This window comes from Fukomys damarensis, unplaced genomic scaffold (assembly GCF_012274545.1).
Source record: "Fukomys damarensis isolate Sample0158 unplaced genomic scaffold, DMR_v1.0_HiC HiC_scaffold_12, whole genome shotgun sequence".
In the NCBI taxonomy this organism is placed as follows: domain Eukaryota; kingdom Metazoa; phylum Chordata; class Mammalia; order Rodentia; family Bathyergidae; genus Fukomys; species Fukomys damarensis.
This window is the reverse complement of record NW_022900924.1, coordinates 39,893,078-39,910,070: the sequence shown is the minus strand read 5'-3', so window position 1 is coordinate 39,910,070 and position 16,993 is coordinate 39,893,078. Positions and strand designations below refer to the sequence as shown.

General features: G+C 43.9%; 1 protein-coding gene across 1 annotated transcript in view; it reads right to left on the bottom strand.

The window, feature by feature from the left end:
* The window catches only part of Usp13 (ubiquitin specific peptidase 13), a 109,544-nt gene that overhangs the window by 23,365 nt on the left and 69,186 nt on the right, over positions 1 to 16,993 (bottom strand). Inside the window, exons 11-13 of the mRNA XM_010632461.3 lie at positions 10,407 to 10,532; positions 9,244 to 9,397; positions 3,592 to 3,766 (exon numbers count right to left, since the gene is read on the bottom strand). Of these exons, the coding sequence (XP_010630763.1) occupies positions 3,592 to 3,766; positions 9,244 to 9,397; positions 10,407 to 10,532 (455 nt within the window). The remainder of the gene's footprint in view (positions 1 to 3,591; positions 3,767 to 9,243; positions 9,398 to 10,406; positions 10,533 to 16,993) is intronic.

Genomic DNA, 16,993 nt, shown 5'->3' with positions numbered 1-16,993 from the left:
AAAAATAAATAAATAAAGCCATGGTTCTACACTTTCTACTAAAAATGTTGAAAATATGATAATCAACCATACTCAAATCATATAATCTAGAAGACAAAGGGGCTGGGGATTTAGCTCAGTGGCATTGTGCCTGTCTGGCAAGTGCAAGGTCCTGAGTTTGATTCTAGTACCAGAAAAAAAATAATAACAATAAGATAAAAATAAATAAAAATAAAAAATAAAGGAAACACAAAGGTGACAGCAATAACAATTGCATCCTAGAGTAAGTCTGTGTCAGGCACTGTATTAGGCTCTTACCGTGGCTTGGTTCTTTGTTTTTGGTACTAGGGATCCTTCCAGGTACTTCCGCTTGCAAGGCAAGCAGCGGAACCACTGAGCTAAATCCCCAGCCCTGGCTTAGTTCCTTTAATCCTCACCTCAACTCGATAAAAACAGCACTTTCTTTGTCCCTCACTAATAGATAGGGAAGGTGAGGTCACTTGGCCAATGAATGTCACATGCCAGTAAGTTCTAGATTAGAAATTCGAAGGCCACCCACCTAGCCCACGGAGTCTGCTCTGGAACCCACACCATGCTGTTCTCGTCATAAATGCTAAAAAGGAAGTGAAAATCTCTCCCTCTCAATCCTTTCACTGTGAGCTTCTCAGGGCAGACAGGAATCGGGTCTTGTTTAGTTCACTGCCTAAAGTATCCTAGCGGGGCTCACATTTGCTGAGTGAATGAACACTCCAAATACGAACGCCTTTCCCAGATGTGATCCGTTCAGGATCATCTTAGGAAAGGCCATTACATCTGGTCTGCATGGACCCACTAGGTCCAAGGCCTTTAGGACACTGGTTGTCCCTTCCTGGCTTTTTAGTCTTTGGAAAAAAAAAAAAGGAGTTCAAGATCCCAAATTATCAAAATGTAGTCTGAGTTATAGCCCACAATGCTAAAAATAAAGAGTTTTTAGGAATCCACTAGTTATTTTTTCCAAAACTAGTATACAGAAAATGATAAAGCATAATAAAGAATAAGCAAGGCTGTAACAGAATAGAAGACAAGCACGCATGATAAGAAATGAGGGGGCCTATATACCACAAGGATTAACAGTTTGTGTGAGAAAGAAAGTGTGAACAGATAATGTGAAATACTAAGAAGAGGTTCAAGGGGGAGGTGGGAGGGGAGGGGAAAGAAAGAAGGACGTGGAATTAACACAAGAAAAAGAAAAAATGGAAACAAAGTCTCTGTAGATAGGGAGGGGTGGAGGGGTTGAAGGGAGGGCAGGGGGATGGGGAAAAAAGAAGAACCAAGATGGATTCTGCAAAACTGCAAATTCCAGTGATGAATGTCATTATATTGTGTACCTAAAAGGTACCAATGAAATTAACATTTAAAAAAAGTTTAATCCCTAAACTCAGTCAGACCTGGATGGATCCCAAATCTGCTGCTTAGTGGCCAACTATTTCCCCTTTGATTTCATCTGTAAAATGGGAGAATAATAGTACCCACCTCATACTTCTAAGATTAAATGTGGTACTCGATGGGAAGTTGCTTAACTTATGACGTGGCAATGAGTGTAATAAATGATAGTTGTTTTATTTCACAATGACTATTTTTCCAATTAACAATTATGATACAGCCAGTACCACTTCTTCTCATACACATATAAAAAGTATATGGAGCTGGGTGTGGTGGTGCACGCCTGTAATTCCAGCATTCTAGAGGCTGAGGAAGGAGGATTTCAAATTCAAGCCCAGAATGGACAACTTAGCCAAACCCTGTCTCAAAACATTATTTTAATGGTCTGGGGATGTAGCTCAATGCTGAGGTCCAGAGGTCATGTGTAATCCCATCTCCTGTAACAGAGAAGACGTGAAGGAGAGGAAGCAGAAGAGGAGGGACAGGAAGTATAGGGGTGGATATGCAGGTATGCAGAGAAAAGTGGGGGAAACACGCTCAGCATCGTCTTTAAAGACTGCAAAAAGCAGAAATTCCTCCTCAAGGATGCTAGGCAGTTGGGAGAATACCTCTTACAGCTAAATACTCGGTAGTGCTGGGCAGAAACTCAGCTCAGCAAGGGCATTCCTCCGTGACAGATGGAAGGACACCGGGTAGTGAATTTGCCCAGGACAGAAGATAAGATGGGAAGTGGACACAAGAGAAGAATCTGGATTCCTCCGGCCACTAGCCCAGCACTCAGAAAATGTGTCTGTGGAAAGCTAACTCCTCCCAGCCCCACTTTAAAGATGCGTCTTTTCCACGTGTTGAGCAGGCTCCTTTCTGGCAGGGCACATGCAGAGATAAGGGTCGTGGGAAAGGAGAAATCTGCACTCCAGACAGGGGGCTTTCTGGGCTCCCAGGTCTTGTGATCACTTTCCATCTCCCATACAAAATCAGAATAAAAGCACAATGAGAAAACGATGAAGGTCTGAGCTATGTTCAACCCATTTTTAACGACGGAATAAAGTATTTCCACCACTAAGGAGGTGTGTGGATCTCTTCTAACTGCCCGACGCTTACAGTGAAGTGGATCTCTCACATTTAGCATGCCAGCTCACCAACTATTACCTGCAAGGACACAGACAAACATGCGAGCACACGCACAAAACACACGTGGCACACAGACACCCACACACCACAACTGAGCAGTCCTCCGGTACAAACTTACACAAGGATGAAAAACCAATAACTGAATGCGCTCGATGAATCCTCATCTAAATATTTCTTTTAATATGGCTCTTTCAATGTTTAAAACAAATTGTTTTGTTCCCATTTATAAAATGTAAGCTCTCTAGTCTGAAACAAAACAGAATCCAGAGGGAAAGGCTCTGCAAAATAGAATTTGGCTTTGGCTTGTGTGCCGTTTGAGAGCGGGGTCGCAGCAGCGGCAGCAGCTCTCCACCCTTGCCTCTTTCCCATCCACCGAAAACTCGACCCTTGCCTCCGAGAAACAGGGCCAAAGAACATCTCAAAGTAGCAGCACTTGGTCTTTTTCCAATAAGGTGCAGTATACAAAGTATTCTGGCACAGACTATACCAAATCGATTAAGATATTAAGTAGAGAGAAGAAAGAGAAAAAAAAATTATACCAGCTCACAATGTGAATACAGAACATTGCCTAAATCCTGAGCAGCTTTTGTGAACAGTGCTCACAAGCCTTTCCTTCCTCTTTGAGATACCCCAAGACTCCTAGTCCTTAAGTAGGGACACAATCAAACATGTTCTAAACCACATCTTGACTACACAGTGGAATCTGAATATTAAAGCCTGCCATAAGTGGTTTTATTGCATGAACAATCACTCTTAGCATTTGGGGATAAGAATGTGGGATGCAACTTCCAAAATAAAAGAAAAGGCAATTTCCTAATGGAGGAAAAATCATAATTTGGCATTCTACAAAAAGAAAAAACTAGGCACCCTCTCTCTAGCACAGGAGATAAAATATTAAGAGCCTGTCTTACTGGACAGGCCTCACAGAAGTGAAGTCTGTTTCGGTTAGGGTGTATGACTCAGTCCCACACTACCACACGTGAACAACCGAGCACAGCATACCCCATCCCTCCCCACACCTCTCAACGCCCCCTCACCCCACTACCACCCCACACTCACTTCACACCCGCAGACTTCGCTTGTAGGGCACTGCTCCAGAAATCATCAACGTTTTCCGGTTCCGAAAAAGCCTGAAGGCAGGCACTGAACGGTATCCTGGCGCGCACCAGTTCAGGAAGGGGCCTTCTGTTTGCTTCGGCTTCCCTTCGTGTTAATTCGTAGGCAATCAGTTCATCTGAGGAAAAAAGTACCTGAGTGACCTGGCAATTGCTCTTATCTGCTCGAAATTAAAAAACACTCTTTGGACAATCTTCCCTGAAGCTGTCCGGGCTGGGCTGCTCTCTCCGTGGCCTTCCCAGATCTGGATGTGCCTGCTGAAATGCTGTGCTTGGAGTCACCTTGGGAGTTGCACTGACAGCCTGCATGGGGCCTTTTTTTTTTCCCCCTCTTTTCTTCCCCTTTGAGGCTGACGGGAGCTAACTGTGAACTCAGTTCACGAACCTGGTGCTTCGTTTGCCCAGAGGTCAAGGCTGACATGACCCAAACCAGAGAACTTTAAAGCTGAAAAAGATCCATAGGCTCACTGTTTCCCAGGCCCTTCACTGCCTTGCCAAGAAACTGAGTCCTGCGGTCAAAATCAATCAATGTCCAACCAATTTGAACGTAAAACCCTAACCGGTACCCTCCACTATCTCCACTTTGTGATGGCAGAAAGGGTGTTAAAACTGTCAGATCAAATCGTGCCAATAATCAGACATACACACACAAAAGAAAAATATTTCTAATAAAAATATTTCCGCTACCTTTAAACCATCCTAAAATAAAATGACAAAGAGAAGAGGGAAGAAAACAACTAAAAACAAGAAGAACTACAACTGAGCTCTCGGCCCTGACTGGAGCCAGTGTCACATATTTTCTGCCTCAGTTCCACCGGCTATGTGACCACTGGTCACGGCTCCAAACGCTGTGGGACCAAAAAGTATGAATATGAGGACCTTAGCTGTGCACCGTCTCACACCCCACAAGACGGCCAACACTGTGAGACCCCTTCCTGTGGAGGCTACCAGCACGTGTGGTATCAGAGGGACCATCTGGAAGGCTTCTCTGTACAATCCCTACTTAAGTGATCAAATGTTAAAGAAAAAAGAAATGAGCATGCCAGGAACCTCCCAAAAGGGAGGAAACTAACTGGAGTCCATTTTCTACATATATTTTGAACAACTATTCCAGCCTATTCTTTCATATTACCAAACAGCAAACAAAAAGATCACTCCCAATATATGTTTTTAAGCACATCTCTGCAATTATGTATTCTCCTACAATGCCTCGGAATAGCTTTTATAATTCGTTCCTTAACCCACAGTCAGTTTATGATTTACTAATCTAAGATGCTAATATTAGCTGTTCCTACCAAATTCCAGAGACTAAATTATAAATATCTCTTCTTTAAAAAACAGTTGCTATCCATCCTAAGAACAGTGAGTTAAAGAGCACCGAACTGAAAATGTGGTTAGAATCAAAATGGAGTCACTTTTGTCAAAGCCTAACAACAAAGGTAAGTAAATAAAGCTGAGAAGCTATGAAGGGGATCTTATGCTTATGTCTAATGATAAGACCACCACAAAGGGCCTTCAGAACTACAGGCAGGCACAAGGGTCACTGCTGTCTCGTGCAGAAAATACTTCTGTAAGGACAACTTTAGCAGTTGTCTGTTCATCTTTGAATTGGTGCCAGCCCTGTTATCGACCCTTCACACTTTCGTGCCACATAACCTTGAGTGGTAACTTGACTGATTACAGTGACTCCTGGAGAGGTAAACGGATGATGGGGAGGGCCTGTGCTCAGCGGCGGACTCAGCTGCTAGTGCCTTAGTTGAATGTGCCCTTAGGATGCAGGGCTCGATGGGAGGTGAGTCACCGAGGCAGTGCCTTTGGTGTATCCCACCCTGGGGGCTTTGTTTCCTAATCTCCATAAAATGAGGAGCTTTGCTCTACCAGGCCCTTCTATCATGATGTTCCAGCCTTGGTGCCAGCAAAACAACATGGACTGAAACCTCTGGAACCACGAATGAGGTTGTTACTGTGACCTGACTGTGTGGTTCAGAAGCCTGTGGAACTGGTTTGTGAGAGAAGCTTAGAAAGGTACAGAGATGTGGGCTAGAGATACCCGGGAGGATACGGCAAACAGTTTGACGGGCGTATTGGTAGGATCTCCAAAGACCAGAAAGCCTTTAGGAATTTGGACAGGAAAGGCTAATCTTACGAGATTCCACACTATTGAGGAATTGAGGACGCTACTGGGAACTGGTCTAGGGGCCATGCAAGTTACACTTTAGAAGGATAAAAAATAAAAAAGAACCAATAAGAAAAAAAACATGTTTTGCCCATGTCTCTGGAATTTGTGGGAGGCTGAATTTGAGGGCTACAGACTAACTGATCTGGTAGAGAAATTTTCAAGGCAGTCCATTGTTTAGGTGCTGCTGGCTGCTGGCTGCTTTTGGCCATACTCATAGTGAGAACCAGGAACAAAAGTAGAGCAGAAAGATTTGAAAAACTTAAATTTTGGGCCAGAAAAGAAACATTTAAAGCTGTGGTCCAAAGACATGCAGTCACTAAAGAGATTGATTCCTTTAAAAAGAAATCAAATACTTCCTACTGATCAAGAAGATCCCTGAGGCCATCTCAGGAATCAGGAAGACCCTACTCATTGCAGGCTCAAGGGTACAAAACTATAAACCCTTCATTCAAAAAGAAAGCCCCTGGGCCTCCTGCTCCAGAAGGACTTGACTTCTCAGGGTTCATTTCACCACGTTCAGTCATCTAAGAACTCAGAAGCCACTGAAGTTGTGGTCCAAGGGGCCTGGTTACAGCTCACGCTGGCCACAGACCTTGGTGCTGTCCGCATGATTCTGGTTCTACAGGCATGCAGAGTGCAAGAATTATGGGGTCATGGAGATTTCTACCTAGATTTGAAATGAAGGCCAAATGACCCAAGACATTTATGGCAGGGTCTTCAAAATCCCTGCAGGAGGCCCTGAGATGACAATGCAGGGAGCTATGGGAGTGTCACAGAAGCTGCCCTAGACACCTTAGGAAGTTGGAGGTACCAGGCACATGGTACCTCTACCAAGCAAAGTTGCAAGCAATAAACAGAGCCAGGCCAAGAGAGAGAGACCCTATGGGGTACAACTGGAAAGGCCATAAGGATGCAGCCGCCCATGTCTTCTGCAACTTACATATCACTACTGTATGCGTCAGACACTGGTCAAGGAACTACAGAATTTAATGTTTGCCCTGCTGGGTTTTGGTCTTGCTTTTCCTTTCTATTCCCCTGTCCTCCCTTTGGGAATGACAATTAGAAGCTGCCCTAGACACCTTAGGAAGTTGGAGGTACCAGGCACATGGTACCTCTACCAAGCAAAGTTGCAAGCAATAAACAGAGCCAGGCCAAGAGAGAGAGACCCTATGGGGTACAACTGGAAAGGCCATAAGGATGCAGCCGCCCATGTCTTCTGCAACTTACATATCACTACTGTATGCGTCAGACACTGGTCAAAAAACTACAGAATTTAATGTTTGCCCTGCTGGGTTTTGGTCTTGCTTTTCCTTTCTATTCCCCTGTCCTCCCTTTGGGAATGACAATGCTTAACTTGTACCATTGTATATTGGGAAAACATAATTTCCTTTTTTTTTTTTTTTTTATTTGACAAGGGTTCACTGCCTTGAGTTTGCCTTCAGTCTCAGAGGCTTTGGACTTGGACTTTTGAGCAGTGCTGGAACTGTGGGGACTTTGGGGAAAGGTTCATTGCATTTTTAGTTGTGCCCAGGATAGTTACCACATAATAGACAGAATAATTATCTTGTTAGTGTGTTCTTTCGCAAATTAAGTATGGTTTAAGGAGATGTAATTACTTAGGTGTCAAGTTGATCAGGTGTGGTATTTTGCCAGACCTTCCCAGTGGTCAACTGGACTAGATTAAGGGACTTCTGGAGAAGTGACGGAGTCATGGGAGAGCTATACTTATCATTGGATTAATCCACTAGTATTCATAGCTGAATGTGCTGTTAGGAGATGGGGGTCCACTTAGGAGTGGGTCATTGATGGCTTGCTTTGGAGGATCTATCTCTTATTGGCACTTTTCCCTGCTTTGCTCCACCAGGCCTTCTACCATGATATTTCTGCTGTGGAGCCAGTTGACCATGTACTGAGCCCTCTGCAACCATCAGCCAAATTAAACCTCTCTTCCTATAAGTCTTGGGTGCTGGGTATGTTGTTCCAGCAATGGGAAAGTTGACCAATGCACACTTGTTATTAGTCCTAGTAGCCAAGGATTATTTATAAAAACAAGCAATTCTCATTTACCTTTAAAAACTTCTCCTTGCTTTAACTTCTTTGAATTCTGTTATGGTTTATTTCTAGATGTCCCCAAAAGCGTCATGTGATCATAAGTGGGGCTTTTGAAGGATGACTGGATTACACACCTGCTGTTAGGCACTGGAGTCTGATTGGAAAGGGTGAGTCACTAGGGACATTCATTGCCTGGAAGGGTTTATCTCCCCTCCCAGCTCCTCCCTTCACTCTCTCTCTGCTTCTCTGCCTCCAGGCCATGAACAGCGTCCCCTCTGCTATACCCCTGTGCCATCCTGCCTTGGAGCCAGCCAACTATGGACTAAACTGCGAGCCAAAATAACTCTCCAGACTTAAATTGTGGGTGTAGGCTATTTTGTCCTATCAACAAGAAAAGCAAGACAAATACATATGTAGTTTACTACAGAATGCCCTTTGCAAAGCTACTCTCAAATAAATTTATCAATCTCCAGAGAATCTCTCGCTGTGATTTAGGCTTGTAGAACTGGGTAGACATGTAAATCATTAACCCTGCAGCAATTAACCTTAATTCTAAAAAGGAAGCAAACCACATACTCCCCTTATTTCTACCTCCTATAATGGGTAAGAATTTGAAAACTGATTAAAAGCAGTGTGAGCCTACCGAAGATAGGAAGAATTTCATCTTAAAGTCATCATCATAACCATTGTGCTGTCCAATTCGCAGCATAAATTGAGTTCCCACCAACAGAGGAAAACAGGACAACCAACAAATGTTGAACTGTACAAAAATGACCATTGGGCGAAAGAAGATCAATCTAGCATCTAACTTATCTTTTTCTGAGCTAATATATCAATTCTAAACAATACCATTTGTCTGTGCTACCTGAGGACTAGATCAAACAACAGGCCAAGATACCATCCCCTGAGAACTCGACACAGCTGCTTCATCCCTCTCTGACTTCTCCTCCCTTCCAAGGTCCAGAGACCTTTCTAATGGGCTTCACTCCTACAGTGTTTTGCCACAACCTATCTCCCAGGAGATAAGTTTCCCTCCAACTTTATAGCACAACTTATGAATGACGCTGAAGAATCTTCCACATGTTTCATTACCATTAATTTCCCCCAAAATTACACTGACTGCAATCCAACTAGCTGGCCAAATTCATAGGGATTAAAGTAGGCTCATCTCATAAACCCAACATAAAACTGGCAAGACACATGGGGACTAAGGAAAAGATGAAAAGAGATGTGCAAACCAGATGTTTTCTCATCTCAGCTGGATCCACTCCTGATTCCACCCTCCGCAGACTCAGCCCTGTGATCTCCGTGAAGGTTTCCCAGAGGAAGACACACGTGACTGCTCTTGTGCTTTGGAACCGCTACCTTTGTTGGTTGCGGCCTCCATGGCCACAGGCAGCTGCATCAGGTAATCCACCCTCTCTGTGTAGCGGACTTTTCGGGTCTGGCAGCACTGAATACGTTCTTCCACCAAAAAACGAAAAACGTCACTTGGGTTTTCTGAGCCAATACGATTTCTCTGAAGGTTGGATTGTATTGAGTTAGTAAATACAGGAATATTTAGCCATGAATAAAAGCTAGCATAACATCAGCTACAAATGTAGTTTAAACAGCTGGCTTTACTAAATATTTCCTTTGGACGTGACAATTCATCAGGGCACTTTAAGAGCAAAACACTGAAATTTATCTAAAGTTCAAAACTGACAGTTTCGTTAAATAAATTTTAGTTCATCTACAAAGCAATATTATGCAGTCAGTAAAAATCATAAGGAGAAGGACTGACATACAAAGAGTTAGAGGAAAGAGGGAAAGGAGCCAAGTGAAAGAGCAAGGCAAAAAAAAAATTAAAGAAAAACTCCTGGGAAAATTAAGGCATGGATGATATAACTGTATAAATGTCCTTGTGTAGATTATATTCAAGTAAAAAAGAAATCATGCTATATTGGAATATGCAATGCTGTGGCAACGAGTTCATAACAAACTAGAGGAAATCACTGCTTTAAAAACAACATACAGAGAAGTCACGTGTAACCTGTGTATATTAACCAGTAGTTTATAGGAGTTGCTATTATCAGGGGGTAGGGGTGTGATTTTTCTCCTTTTCCACAGAATAGTCATGTCATGGGGGGTGGTTAAAGAGGTATAAAAGTTTTGCTCAGGAATTCTCAACAATTTTTTTTAAATACAGTGTTTAATGTGATTGAACTTCATGATGAACAAAGTGTGAGCACCTCAGGGTGGCAGGACACTATGGTGCTCTCAAAGGGCTTCATCCAGAGACCCCAAAAGCTGGCCAGTGGATTAACTGACAAGCATTGCTACAGTGTGCACAGATTAAAAGCACAGAGTGATCCACCAGCATCTGGAGCCCAGGGTGTGGAGAGCCACCGCATCAAGTGAGCCGAGCAGAGAAAGCTGCCCGGAGCCTAGTTAAAGACCAGGGATGGTGGGGGGGATCTGCTCAAGCAGAGAGAAGGAGGCCGGGGCCTGGCACATCTCACTCCTTCTGAGCTTTTCTGAAGACTTACCTCTACAAGATTCACCAAGTGCAAGAAAAACTCCTGGGCATCTTGTTGTCTGTTTGAGGAGAATTCCGGGTGACTCTTGCTGACAAAGGCCTTAAACATGCGTGGAGAGATCCCATTCTGTTGAGGCTAAAGTATACAGATAAAGTAGACGTATAATACCCTCATATGCATTCACAGCCCCAAGTGGCAACCAGAGAAGGGCTTACCATCAGCCTCATTTCTCAGAAGAAAGACTGAAGCCAAAATAAATAAATAAATAAAGGTAGCTAATGACCAGGAAAGGCCAACAGTCCCTGGAGATTCCCCATCCCCCAGGCACTGCTCCATGAAGAGCTGGGACTCTTCCTGTGCACTCAAAGCTAAGCACAGTGGCGGAGAAATATTCCACTTCCTAAATACAGGCACAAGACCCATTCTCACAGGACCTGCTACTCAGGGGCCAAACTGGCCTGTCCCAGCCCATGTCAGCGCCCAGTAGAGATGATTATGAAGGAGGGCCCAGGCAACAGAAGTTAAAGGAGAGGAGCACTCCATAGCAACCCCTCAAGCTTCCCTGGGGATAAAACTCCTGAGAAAGGTGAAGGTGTTCACAGGACAGAAACAGGGCATCCCATGGCCCAGGGAGCTCCCAAGTCCTCTCTGTACTGTTTGTGGACAACGTAGAAGGAGCTGTGGGCAGCTTGTGGGGCTTTTGCCCCTCACCTGGTGGTCACTGCCAGAATGGCAGCACAGAAGAGCAGGCAGCAAGGGCAACTCTGGCAAAACCGGTTGCTGAATTTCCCTCAGGAACAAGGGCAGCAGCTCAGAATGCCAGCTTCCCCTGAAAAGGACTCTCCCTTAAAAAGCCCACAGGCAGGTGGGCTGTCGGCAGGACCAGGACGCCCAGGACAAGACCCAGGGTGGAGGGCTATGAAGGTCAGCTGGACAGGGCATCAGGGAGAGATCCCTGTAAAGTCTCTGGGACGGTAAGTGAGATGGAGTGGTCAGGAGGAGAGAGGAAGCAAAGAAGTGAAGGAAGAACAACAAAAACATTCTCTGACTCTAGAGCCTGGCGTAAGGGAGACACTTTAAAATGCCTTCCACGCATGGCGGACTTTTTAATACTAGAAATCCACAGGAAATGGCTGGAAATCTAGGAATCTTCCCCAAAATGCGCTGAAGCAGCAGGGTGTGACAGCTCCACGTCACTGTGGGTGATTTAGGCATACAGGTGAGCACCTGACAGACACCGCCGTTTTCTGAGTGTCCTGTCCCACCCAACTTCAGCCCGCTAATAATGGTGATGCCTGTTATCTTACTAACACAACAACCCTAGGAAGGAAGTAGGCACCGTGTTGGTCCGCATTTAGGGAAATCAAGACCATCTGAGAAGTGGCAGATTGGTCTTTCAACTCAAAGTGGCCTTAATGGCCAGATTGCTATGCAGCTTGCAAAGTAGAAACAGAGGGGACCCAGGTCCAGATCAGACACCAGCTGCAGGCTGTCTGTAGTAAAAACAGAGACATGGGCCTTCCCACACCTGATCTCAGGGAAACAAACCTCAGGAAAACATGAAAAGCCGACCCAAAGAGGCAAATCCTGTCCTTTCTGTATATGTTGTGGCTGCTGCTTGCATACTTTTGATAAAACCTCCATTTACTCAGCTTGCAGGCTACATTCTCCTCTCCTGACATCCATCTGGGCCATCATTTGGCTCATAGCACCAACCGCCTTCTACTTTCTTCCATTTTCAGCTTGCTCCGGATTCAGCTCCACAGCCTGACTGTGGTGCTTTGCAGGTAGAAACTCATCTCATTCCTCTTTGAGATACCATGGGCATCAGGTCAATACCTACAGTCTGGAGTCCACCACAGGCCTGCGGAATTGCAGCTAGATGCAATGGGTGCTTAGAAGGTCCCTTTATCTACCTCCCTGTGGCCACAGGGCAGACCCAGACATAACATGTCTCCAACACACGTGCCCTGGGCAACTACTTCTCATTTCGACCTGAAGGCTTTTCCTGCCTTGCTGAAAGTATACCTGGCTTAGGCATCTAGAATTTACTAACCGATACTTTATGCATAGCATTACTGCCCTCTAGGAGTTCATACAAGTCTATAAGTGACATATGCACAAATCTATGATAAAAGTGAAGAAATACTACAGAGGACCGAAACAGTGCTAGAAGTCTGTACGGAATGCTCCAAAGAGGCATCATTTAGACACATAAGGTCTTAGAATCTGTCCATAACAGACCATGACACACACTCACAGCTTTCTGAATAGTTCCAGGGTTGCATGAAGCCCAGTAGATACCTGAGCAATTCACTTTTACTCCCTGATAAACCTCCCCGATACACCTCCCGAAAACTGAAAGTCGTAACCTTTTTCGCTAGCAATGCTAGCGTTTATCGACATGGTATCAGCTGACACAACATGTAATAATGATGCCTTGTCTCTGCGTAATAGCTGACATGTATGCAGTCATTCAACATTATTTACTGAGTGCTGCAAAATGTCAGGCACTATTCCACATGCTTAGACACACAGTAGGGACCAGGCATAGTTCTTAACACGTATATTTTGCTTAAATCATCCAACCCAATTAGGAGACGACACATTATTATCTCTACTTGACAGAAGGAGAAAACGAGCCACTGATGCACTAAGTAACTAGTCTGGGGTCACATAACTAGAAGAGTCTCTCCACTCCCTCTCTTTAGTGTCCTAGTGTTGTTTGTGACACACATCATCCTAGATCTCATCACTGATTCCATCCCACTAGTTGCTAAAAAAAGAGAAGACAGTGTGGTTTGGACCCTGCATAAGTCTTCTCCACACCCTGGAGCCAACACTCCAAGTCATTCCAGCCAGTATTTCTCCCTTCTCAACAGTATGGAAGCACCACATTTCACCTTCGCGCATGTTCTGTTCAGGCATTCATACAGGAGTGCGTTCACTTCTGCTGATGCTGGCATTACTTCTTTCAAGCTGTGATTTGAGTTTGGTGTGGCTGCCATTCCCTAACACATTGCAAAGTTCAACAGGTCAGTATATTCTAAGGACTGGCTGCTGCTCTGAGCTACTATGTGGCCATACAATCGGGCCATATTTCAACAGAAACCATGGTGACAAACACCAGAAACAGCCCCATGTTTGGACTGTGGCCCAGATTTATTCATTCCCCTCCCACACCCCTTCCCTTTCAGGCCCACTTCATTTCTTTGTCTTCCCTTAACTGATCTCTCTCAGTCCTTTGTTCAACCGTCAAGCTATTGCTTGCTCACTGCTGATCACCTGGCAGTTACTTGCAAGAGCTTCCTAACCAGAGAGATGCTACCTCTTCCTCTGCGTCCTGCTGCAGACCAGCAGGAGCTGTGCATTTTAGCTGAAACTCAGAGCCTCCATGCTGATGCCTTGACTATCAGTTGGTCCCATCTGCCCACACCACTGTATCTCTGATTTCAGAAGGGAAGGTCTTTCTAATTCCCATGCTATTATTGTTATGTTCAATGCACATCTAGATATTAGAAAGTCAGGCTCTAAAAAGGGTGAGCCTGAATCTAACAAAGCCTCCAGATCTAACTACCAGCTTATAAGAAACACAAATGAGCAATACCTCCAGGAAGCAATCTTTAGAGCAATCTTAGGCCCAATGATCCAGCTCCTTCAACAAATCAAGAGCTTGCAAAAAGAAAAGGAAAGGACTTTAGAAAAGTATCTTTGATAGTACAGGGAAAAAATCTGAGTATGGACTGGGTATTAGATGATACTGAAGAAGGGCTGTTAATATTGTGATGTGCTTTTAGCACTTCAAATGGTTTTCAGCATGGCACTCGTGTTAAATGAAAAAAAAAGCAGATATAGTTACAGATGGAGACTAAATATTTTCAGATTAAAAGGAAGCTATTTGGATTTTTGTGTTAAAATACTGCAGGAAAGGGAAGGGAGAAGAAGGGAAGGAAAGGGAGAAAAGAAAAGGGAAAGGAAGAATTTGCTTTAGGGAGATTGGTGGATCAAATTGGCAGAATGGTGATTCCTGAAGTTGCACAGTAGGTACATGGGATGCTATACTTACTCTCTACTTTTATGTGTGGATGCAAATTTCAATAATGCTTTAAAGGTCAGGCTCTGAATAAGGCATCTCCTTAAAAGCCAAAATAAAAACCAGAGTTGACTTAAACAAAGCACATTTCCTACTTGACAGAGGGTCGGTGACAATAGGAGTGACCCTATGGGACACTCACAAGATGAAAGAGAGGCCAGAAGGGACCAGGAGTCAGATCTGCCTTCAGGGAACACACGCTCTCAGGGGTGAGCTGGCTGTTGGACACAATAGTTCTAAGCATCCACTTTAGAATAGAGACACCCAAAGAATCTTCAAAACTGCAACCACCTAGGGAACCTGTCATATTAATAGGACACTGTACTTATTTTCTCCATCAGCAACTGCAAAGATTAGCTAAAATTAGAGAGAGGACTAAGGCGTTCTGAATCTCTCCCAGCTGCTTACACAGAACTTTCTGCTTAACCCAGGCACCAGGAAGACAACCAGACACATCCCTCAGATTCCCCTGAGCCTAAAACGTTAATTAATAAGCAAGCAATAAGATTGAGGCTTTCAGCACATTACAGCAATGCTCACAGAGATACTTGTAAGACGTATAGGAGGAAAAACTGATATACACATCTCAGCCTGTCCCTAAAACACAGACTATGCAGTCTGTGGATTTAAACTTTAAACCTTGGACCTTGGACTACTAGTTTCTCCTGCCAGTCCAAACCCCAAATCTCTCAAAGTATTGTTCATATTCTAACCTAGGAAAACAGGTTCATGAAAATAAAAGTCTTCTATTTAGAGCTAAAGTTATATCACCCCACACAGAACACTGCTTATCTTATCTGGGTAAATTGAGACCAGCAATTATGTGTCAAGGATTACTTAGATGGTAAATCAAATAAACTGTCAATAAACATAGCTTACTCAGAGTTACAAAAATGTAAAATATATCATCAGAAGGGGAAACAACTTAGAATATTCAATTTCAAAATGTTTGAAAGCACGGCCTTAATATGCTTACAAAAATTAGGAATACTTTTCTTCTTCTTTGATTTGGTGTCTCACTATACCACTCAGGTTAACCTTGCATTTCTGTGCTTAAGCAATCCTCCAACCTCAGAATAAAAATGTGTTTTTAGAATGTGAAAATTTTACCTACTGTAAGTGAAATTTAATCTTATAGATTAATTCAACAGAGCAAGGTGTGTAGCTCGGTGGTACAATACCTGCTTAGCCAAAATGAGGCCCTGAGTTTGAACCCAAGCAGCAAAATAAATGCATTCAACAAATAGAAATGACAGGGTCCAAAACAAATACTGCAAGTCTTTTTTATAGGTGAAAGTGTTAAGCAAGCATATATATTTTTTATTTTTCCGGTATTAGGGATCGAACTCAGGACCTTGCACTTACAAGGCAGGGACGGCACCACTGAGCTAAATCCCCAGCCTACAAGCATATATTTTAAAAACTAGATTTCACCTTAGTCTGCAGCAGACCAAGTCCACAAGAGTATGTTCTAGAAATGACCCAAAACACAAGACAGAAGTTAAAAAGAAAAAAGAAACATGCTATTGAGCAATTTGCAAACTTAAAACACCCCTTTTCATCACCCTCCCACTAATCACCCCTCTCTCCCTGAAAAAGCCACGGAAGGGCTCAGAAACAGAAGGAAGGGCCTTGATCAGGAGTGCAGATACCAGAGTCAGATGGTGTGGTGTGGTTCTGAGCTCTAACAGCTCTGTAACTTTAGGCGACTCCTCTGTATCAGTTTCTGCATCAAAGAGGTAGAGCCTGACCCTTTTTACAAGCACATGTGAAGCTAGTCATGAGTGTCATTGTTGGTGGTGGTGGCCTTGTAAAGAGCTCTCTCTGCCGGATGCCTCTGGCCTGTGTCTCACACTCTCCTCCAGCACACACTCCTCTCAGACTCTACTCCTTCTCTGCTTCAGTGCAACTTCTTTCCTGTCTTGGGCATTTAAGGCTGATAGACAAGTCATGAACACCAGAGGGCTGGGACACGACCTCCTGACCAAAGAGCCCCTGATAACTGAGAGAAGATGCTCACAAATGGGTTCCCTTGAAACCAACTGCCAGTGATAATCCTGACACTTCAGAAGGTATTACCCTGCACTGTCCAGAGAAGTAGAGGTTTCTGCCATGAATTATCCATCTGTTTGAGCAACAGCTTAAAACACACACACTGAGGACCACAAAGGAAACCATATAGTTAGCTCAAGATCTGCTTTGAATGTTAAAGGAATTGACTGATGCTTCGGCCAATGTCCAAATGGTCCATTTCTCCTCTGCTGGATGGGTTTCCCTAACACCTCAAAGATGCACCCTGTACACTGATCACATTCAAGACTCTTTACTTTCAGTGGGGATTGAATCCAGGATCTTCACACTGAGCTATATCTCCAAGCCTTTTTTATTTTTCATTTTTGAGACTAGGTCTCATTGAATCATTAAGTTGTCCAGGTGGGACTCAAACTTGCAACCCTCCTGCCTCAGCCTTTCAGGGTCAGGACTCTTTTTTTTTTTTTTTTTT